The sequence below is a fragment of the Mangifera indica genome, chromosome 11 (assembly GCF_011075055.1).
Source record: "Mangifera indica cultivar Alphonso chromosome 11, CATAS_Mindica_2.1, whole genome shotgun sequence".
NCBI lineage: Eukaryota > Viridiplantae > Streptophyta > Magnoliopsida > Sapindales > Anacardiaceae > Mangifera > Mangifera indica.
The window spans coordinates 6,650,047-6,658,774 of NC_058147.1; the positions used below are offsets into that span (position 1 = coordinate 6,650,047).

Consider the following 8,728-nt stretch of genomic DNA (forward strand, 5'->3'; position numbering starts at 1 on the left):
TAATCAGTTATCAGATGGGAAAATAATTATTTCCCGTCCAAGTATTAGCGTTATCTCAAAATATACTCACATATGATAAAAAATTTAAATACTCACCCACCTCTAAACTATCATTAAATTTTTCATTAAATATAGAGGTAAAACCGTTATTTTATTATTTACATTCAAGTTATATAATTTTATCACATTTTTCCCCTCCGATTTTAAAATTTAACTTTTACCTCTATCCCTGAACTTTGAAAAATGACTTTCACTCTCCCAAATCCCTAATTTTTTTTTTTACTTTTCCTTCAGCCACTGACGACGATATGACTGGAGGGATAGTGACGAGCGTCGTCTAGATCTGGACGAGGCTTGTTGACCTTAACTGGACGACAAAGGATAACGCTTATCGTCCATTCTCTAGACAACGCTTGTTGTCCAAAATAGACGACGAAACATCATCCAAAATAGACGACTCTCCGTTGTCCAGATCTGGACGACGCTCGTCATCCAGATCTAGACGACGCTCGTCCTTCTTGGATGACGATTGTCGTCTAGAGGTAGTCGACCTTTGGACAAAAACTTCTCCACCGTTGCCGAAGAAAGTGGTTGCATCTCAGGGGAAAAAAGTAAATTTTTAAAAACTTAATTCAAGAGACAAATGTTAGTTTTTCAAATTAAATGGGGGGAAATGAGATAAAATTTTAATTATTTAATATTATTGATAAAATAACAAATTTACCCCTTAACCCAAACAGAAAATATGTGGGTGAATCCAAACAGATTAAACTTTAGGTAAGTATTTGGGTTTTTCATCAGGAGTGGGTATATTTTTGAGATAAGACTAAAACTTGGGTGGAAAATAGTCTTTTTTCTTTATCAGATTATCCTAATAAGAGTCTCATATCTAATAAAAATGAAAAAAGTGAATAATATATAAGTGTAGTGAATTAAACTTTTAACATAAATTGGTTTTATATAATATGAATTTCGATTTTACACTTATAAGCATAATATATTTCAATATAGTATAAGAGCACAAACTAAATAACAAGTTAACCATCTAATTTAAAGAAAAAAGAGTCACATATTTAATAAAAATAAGTAAAATAAGTGGTATATAAGTGTAATGAATTAAATCTTAATACAAACCAATTGATATAATGTAATATAGATTTTGATCAATATATTTATAAATCGAATATATTTCTACAATTGGCACCAATGCCCAAATTAATATCTTTTTGTCCTCATTGCATACAATTTTTTAATATATCATCATTTAATTAAATATTTTTAATAATTGTAAATTAAATAATAATATACATAATTTCGTATATAAATAATGACGTATCAATATATAATTGAATTGAATAGTTTTAAATTGAAAATAAAATAATATATTACAAGTCATTATTTATATGTAGAGACGTCAATGGGCCGGGCCGGGCCCGAGGCCCAAACAGTAACGGGCCTTCGGGCCGGGCCGGCCCTTTAAAATATCAAGGCCCAAAGCCCGGCCCATATACTAACGGGCTTTAAATGGGCCGGGCCGGGCTTTATTAAATGGGTCGGGCCGGGCCTTATTAAATGGGCCGGGTCGGGCCTTATTAAATATTTAAAAAAAATTTAATTAAAATTTTTAAACACAAATTATTTTTTAATTATTAAAATCGAGGACAATACCCCGAATATTTTATTTATAATCCCTCACTTATGGCGGAGGAATACCGTGGTTACATGATAAAAAATATTATAAATTTCGTGAAAAGGAAAGCCTAACCATGCTGTTAATTTTTGTCTGAACAATGTTACGTATACATAATTTTGGATATATAAATAATATTATTATATAATTAAATATTATTTTATTATTAATTTAAAATTATTAACTTATATAATAATACATTATCTTTAACCTTATTTACATACTTTTATATATATATATAGAGTTTTATTGATCTTATAAATTTTCGCATTCATAAATTGAATCTAGATGTATTATCTAGAAGCATACATGCATTCTGTGCAAAATCGTTTTCTCTTTTATTTTAGCATGTGAAATCAACAATCTTAATTTAGACTGATTATTGGAACACATACATCTTCAATCAATCATCAATAATTTCAACAAAACAGTCTACCAAAACCGTACATCTTTGTATAAATCTTAATTCTTTTTTTCTTTTTCAAAATAAAAAATATATATATATTTTTTTTATATCTATATATCAAAAGGGCCAAAGCCAATAAAAATGCAATTCAAAGTTATGCAACAGAATCGTAAATACATATGGAGAATTTGCAGCCTCAAACATTTTCTTATTTTCACCTTCTGCCATTTGGCAGAAGCAAATTCTTGCTTCTGCTGCCTTGCGGCAGAATACTGGAAAAAATTAAAAAAAAAAAATATATATATATATATATATATATATATATATATATATATATATATATATATATATATATATATATATATATATATATATATAAACAGTGTCGTGCCGGGCCAGGCCTCCGTTGGGTTTAATATTAAAGCCCAAGGCCCGGCCTAGTAAGCCCATGGGCCTGGCCCGGCCCGCTACAGTACTGGGCCGGGCTTTTTCTCGTGCTTCGGGTCGGGCCTCTATTCGACCCTGCCCAATTGACGTGTCTATTTATATGCAAAATTATATATATTATTTGTGTATATAGTTTTATTATTTTAAATTAATAATAAAATAAAAATCAATCGTGTAATGACATATTATATATACATTTATTTATATACTCAAAAATATATATACGTAATATTATTCATCTCATTAACTTTTTAAGAATACTAGTCACTTAAACATTTTTTTAATCAACAATTTTATCTAAAATTCAATTAAAAATCAAATAAGTTCAACAACAAATTCATATTATTTTATTATTTTTTTAAGAATTTAAGGAGATTTTTTTTTTTCATATGAACACGGTAGGAGAGATATGGGTCATAATCTTAGCGTTCATTATTCACTTTCAATTTATGTTTTATCTTAATTGTAATTGTGAATTTGAGTTATAATTATAATTTTTAACCTTATTTATATAATTTAGTGTTAAATTTGGTATAAATTATATTAAATTTTTAGATATAATTAAGATAAAGGTGGTAAGAGAGATCAAATTTACATTGTTATTGTCGATTAGGGTTATTTTATAGTTAATTTTAGTTTTAAAAATGATTTATTTACTTTAAATCGACATTATTACCAGAGATTATTATAATTTAAATTTTTGAATGTATCTAAAACATACAAAATTAAAGGGGTTTTCGATATTTTACAAATATATAGTTCATTGCATGAAATTTTCCAAATATCTCTCCATAGTCATGTATTTTGACAAATATTGTTACACCAATTTTTTATTATTATTATTTGCTAATAGAGGGAATTTTTCTTTTTTAAAAATAATTGAAGTTGTATTTATGGTTAGAATATGAAGAGCAATGAATGTCTAGAGACGACAATAGAATAAGATACATTGATGGTAATCAAAGAATATTGATAATTAAAAAAAAAACTACTTACGAATGATTGGTTGAGGTTTTGAGCTTTCATTTGGAAATCAATTCAAGGAGGAAGCTTATCCACATAATAATAAATTTTAAAACTCAATCAATGGATTGCGTTACGAGATCTAAGATGATCATGATGTTCAATATATGATATTGTTAGCTAAAAAATGAAACAAGAAACACCTCTTTATGTGTTTTTTAATATACTATGCTTACAAAAAAAATCGCTTTATGTGACGATCAGTTATAAGAAAAAATGAGTAAAATTTTAAAAATAATATTTTAAGAAATAACACACAGAAAAACCTTCCACTTCATTGAAAAATGATCACTATCATGTGCTAGTTAATGTGGAAATGACACAACTATAATGTGACCCAAAAGGAGATAAAAGATGTAATGTGAGCATTAATGTTGATGATGAAGATGTTGAGGATGGTATAAAAGTCATATGTAACCGTTGAAGAATAAATTCATGGTCAAAGGATAAATTATAGACTTGGGTTGTATTCAATCAAAGGGCATAGAAAGATGATATTCCAAAAGAAGATTTTGAGTTTGAAGAAAAAGTTAATATTGAAACAAGTCCACATAATGTAGGTGTGGACTGGAATGGGGGAGCTTGATCTAGTGGAAGATGTGAAGCTTTAGTTATCATAGGGTAACATTGATAAATGTTTATATCACTATTCATTAAACAATGCATTGGCATCTGCCACTTTTTCTATATCTTTCTTATGAGAGTATTGGTAATGTCTGCTCACTAACTATCAATCTATATGGTCCTAATGGGCTAGTTTAGTCTACCTAAGAAGGTAATTCTTTTGGAATATTAAAGTAACCTTAGGGCCTCATAAACATGGAGGAAGATTCTTCTTAACTGAGATTAGTGTGAAGGTCTTATGGTTTCATATATAGGGGATAGACAAGAACCTCTTCATAGCAAATTTATTTGCTTCCATAAGGACATTTATGAGAGATGTTCTCTCTTCAGACTTTATCCTTCACGAGCTTATTTTTGGATGTCAGGGTGTTAAATATCATCTCCAATAGCTCTTGGGCTTTTCCATTGAGCAACCTAGACCTTTATCAAGTTAAGGACTTGATCTTTATTACCTCACAAGTGGGGCTTCCTAACCACTATGTCTAGAAGACTCATTCATTGGATAAGTTCTCAATTAATTTAGCCTAGGATTTATTAAGAGACAAATAGAGTGTTAATTCCATTCACCATCATTTATAGTTCTTGAGGCACATCCCAAGGCACTCCTTCATTGTTTGGTTAGCCTCGCAAAGGAAACTATGCACCATGGACCATCTCTAGGTAGTCTTATTGTATATATCATTTGAGAGTGTGCTAAGCAAATCCTTTTTTAAATCCCACTAGCACATTTTCTTGAGTTGTGCTTCCTCTTCTTATGTATGGAGCGAAGTCTCAAACAAGACACTTATGGCCTAGCCGACTCTCCTATCATTTTCTTTGCTCAAATAAACTATCACTCACCTTTGTCGCAAAGATAACTTTAGACATATTCTTGCATGGTTAATCTTATTAGCCACATTTTATTTCTTGACATCATTTTGCATGTATTTTGATTTTCATATTTTGCATCAGATTCTTAGTTTGTTGTTTAATTAGACTTTTATTTTTCAATTTTAACATATTCTATGATAGAGGTTGAAGTTGAAAATAGTAAATTTATGATTATTTTTTGGATTATTGTTTAAAGGAACCTTCTCTTTTAATATTTTCTTGTACTGATATCACATTTGTATAAGGAGAGATTTTGCATCTTTATACTAGCATCTCCTATACTATACCCCTTGTACTCTATATATTTTTTCATATATATAAAATTAACTTTAAAAAAAAATTGAAAATGCATGGAAGAAAATGACATAAAATTAAGTGTGTGTGTGTGTGTGTACACACAAGTAACCCTAGAGTTGTTGATTATTGTTGTATCTATCCTTTATAAAGTGACTTATATACCCTTGTAAGTGCTGAAGAGAGGAAAGGTTGACGTTTCAACTTGGTTGGTAGCCACGTCAGTTTTGCCAAATGTCAAAAATTCATTATCTCTTAATTTGAAAACATTTTAAGCTTTTAACTAATTGAACATTCTAAGTCAACTATTTGCAAATTCTCTCTTAAATCAAACATAGTGGCTATAATTCCATGAATGTGAGATGAGAAAATAAAATTCTGGAACAAGATTACTCTTTCATATACAAGCCCATGTTCATCCATAATATATGAATCCATCCCACTGTAAAATTAATGAAGAAAACTTAAGTTAGTTAATCTGGGTTTTCCAGTATTTATATTTTATATACTACCAGGACCAACATAAGCAAAACCCTCACACTTTCCTCCAAACAGTTTACTGATTTTCTTTCATTTAGTTTCCAATATCATGTCCTGGATAATGTGAATGAAAAGAACCGGCATCCAATAATGACTGGTTCAAAAGACAAGTCTTTATTTAATTGTTGCCCCAATAATTTTTCAAACATCTGTTGTTCCTATATACGTTGTTTCTTGCACGATAGAACTAGGATAATAATTCAATGTAATTAGCTCATTTCAAGCTATTAAATATAGAAATATCGTTGATGCGTGGAGTTTCCTTTGATATGACTTTCATATTGTACCTGTTGGAATTTATGTAAAAGAGAAATTCGATCCCATTGATTATTCATCTTTTTCTATTTCCTTCAAGCAAGCAACCAAAGCTTCAGAGTTAAGACTGTCCATGCAAACAAATTTCAAACAAGCGTGATCATATTTCTGTTCACAGACATTTACTTATAAAACATTCTTGAGACTGACCATTTACTGCATACTGATGTCACAGTGCCCCCCGCATTCAATAAATAAATGTGCTGTAATAATAATAATTCATAAGTCTAGATGATGACATTCTTAGAATGTTGATTCCAGTATGCATAGAACATTGGACGACAGATTATAAAAGATGGAAGTAATTTTAAACAAGACAAAATTTCATATAAAAGATTAATAGCTATTCACATTATAAGTCTTTTTAAGAGCAAAGAGTGAAGCAAATTTAAACTACCATAATATATATTAATGAGAAAATTAGTTAAATATAACTATGGATGTTTTGGTGATCAAGAAGAGATACCCACACCGAGAAAATCTATGAATGGAACACTATCATGTTTGATAGATTCATCTCCCTGATCTTGCTGCACTGCACTCACTCTCAACGAGGAGTTATCAGAAAATTTAATCAGCTCCTTCTTTCCGTGGCTATCATAATGAAGATCACCAACTCTAAAAGAGCCAAATGGACGTTGAACTATTCTCCTGTTGTTTGTGAGTCCAATTATAGAAGAACTCCAATTGCTACCATAAACTGAAGAACTCGGATAAGTCAAATAATCTCTTCCTTCTCTTCTTGAGAAATCCACTGATGACGGTGAAATAATACTGTTTGAAGTTGCAACCATTGGTGGGGCGAAACTCCAAGAAAGCTGAGAAACGGAAGGCGAGACTGCAAACGTTCTGTTAATATCTGAATTGGTGTTTCGGAAATCAAAGATTCTACTATTCTGAAACCCAATATTTCTCGAGCTAAAAAACATGTCTTCGGGTCTCGATTTTCTAGAAATATGATTATTACTAAATTGATTGGAATTAGTAAGAGTGTCTGAATAAGTTCTCTTTCCGCATAGCTTTGATTGTTCTCTTTGCTTTCTTGCCATTATAACATGCCAATGATTCTTCACAGCATTATCAGTTCTACCTGGAAATAGTCTGGCTATTAGTGCCCATTTGTTTCCATGAATCCGATGAGCCGCCAGTAGTCTTTCTTCTTCCTCTTCTGTAAACGGTCTTCTGTTGATTCTGGGGTCAAGCTGATTAAACCACCTTAATCTACAACTCTTCCCTGCAATTAATAAACAGAAACCCAAACCCAATATTTTAAATAGAGAAATTTGATTTTTTTTTTTTTTTTCCTTTATGAAGAAAACCAAAATTACTGATAAGATGTTCAAGGTGGTGCAAGACAGAAAATACTCATCAGTCATAAGCCTGTGTATATAAACCAGTTTAAACAAAAAGCTTTGAACCCTTGTATCAAGCAAGAATAACTAGATTTAATTATAATAATTAATTATTTTTTTGTCTCTTGAAATATAGAAGAATCAAAATCCATGTCATGATGTAGCAAGAATAAGAGAGACAGATCAAGATCGTATATAAACCTGATCTTCCTTGGAGCTTTTCAGCAATAGAGTTCCAGTTTTGTGCACCATATTGTTCAACAAGTTGGCGAAGTTTTTCATCTTCAGCTGGTCTCCAATGTCCTCTAGGGCAAGTCTTGGTGGCATCATCACTAGAAGCAGCTCCAGAATCGTCCATAGTTCCGCGCGATCGAAACAAACTGCGCAGCTGAGCAGCGGTGAACTATTTGTCATCAGGTAACACATAAAAGAGAAGTAGTGCATAAGAAGATATATAGATGAAGAAGAAAATGAGCACCAACAGAATAAGAAAGTGGGGTTGGTTTAGGGTTGTGGATGGGAAGTCACTTTTGTTGGTTTTACACGACACATTAACCCTATATTATGTGTGTGTGTGTGTGTATATATATATATATATTTATGTATAAATTTATATTTATATGTATATATACACACACACAATTTGTCTATCACTAACCTTTTCATTCTTGTTATACAATTGGCCCGTGAATTAACTTGTCTATTCCTTAATTCCCAGTATTTTTGCTTAATATTATTTTTAGTTTTTATCTTTTTTTACCTTTTAAAACCATATTTGAAATATGTTAACTCCAAACTATAGAGATTTGAGTACCTCAAGGTTTCTAATAAAGGGACAGCTCTCCTATTGCAAAGCTTACTGCCTTCCTAATTCCTTTGATTATCAAGGTACCTAGCTTTCATTAATTATTATTACATGATTAATTAAGGATTAAATAATTAATCTCTGTATGCAACAATTAATTTAGTTTCGTTGTAGTAATATATATGTTGTTAGGAAATAAAAAAGAAAGAGAATAACAGGAGGTCAGTATCAAAGAAAATTAATATTTCATTAATCAAACTTTTCTGCATTTGGTGCATATGCTTCATATGTGATAAAGACTGAATAGATGATGCGTAATAGAATAGAAAATATAAGCCAAAGTTTCTCTAAATTAGTAAGAG

General features: G+C 30.5%; 1 protein-coding gene across 2 annotated transcripts; it reads right to left on the reverse strand.

Annotated features, from left to right (window-relative positions):
* Nucleotides 1-6,587: 6,587 nt before the first annotated feature.
* Nucleotides 6,588-8,498, reverse strand: LOC123229154 (transcription factor MYB56-like). Of its 2 annotated transcripts, XM_044654767.1 has the most exons (3): nt 8,376-8,498; nt 7,763-7,949; nt 6,588-7,443 (listed from the first exon to the last, which is right to left on the reverse strand). In XM_044654767.1, the coding sequence occupies exons 2-3, from the start codon at nt 7,917-7,919 to the stop codon at nt 6,662-6,664; spliced, it is 939 nt and encodes a 312-aa protein (XP_044510702.1). In that variant the 5' UTR covers nt 7,920-7,949; nt 8,376-8,498; the 3' UTR covers nt 6,588-6,661. The 2 variants fall into 2 exon arrangements, with proteins under 2 accessions (XP_044510702.1, XP_044510701.1); XM_044654766.1 differs by lacking the exon at nt 8,376-8,498 and having other exon boundaries at nt 7,763-8,142.
* Between the last annotated feature and the right edge of the window lie 230 nt (nt 8,499-8,728).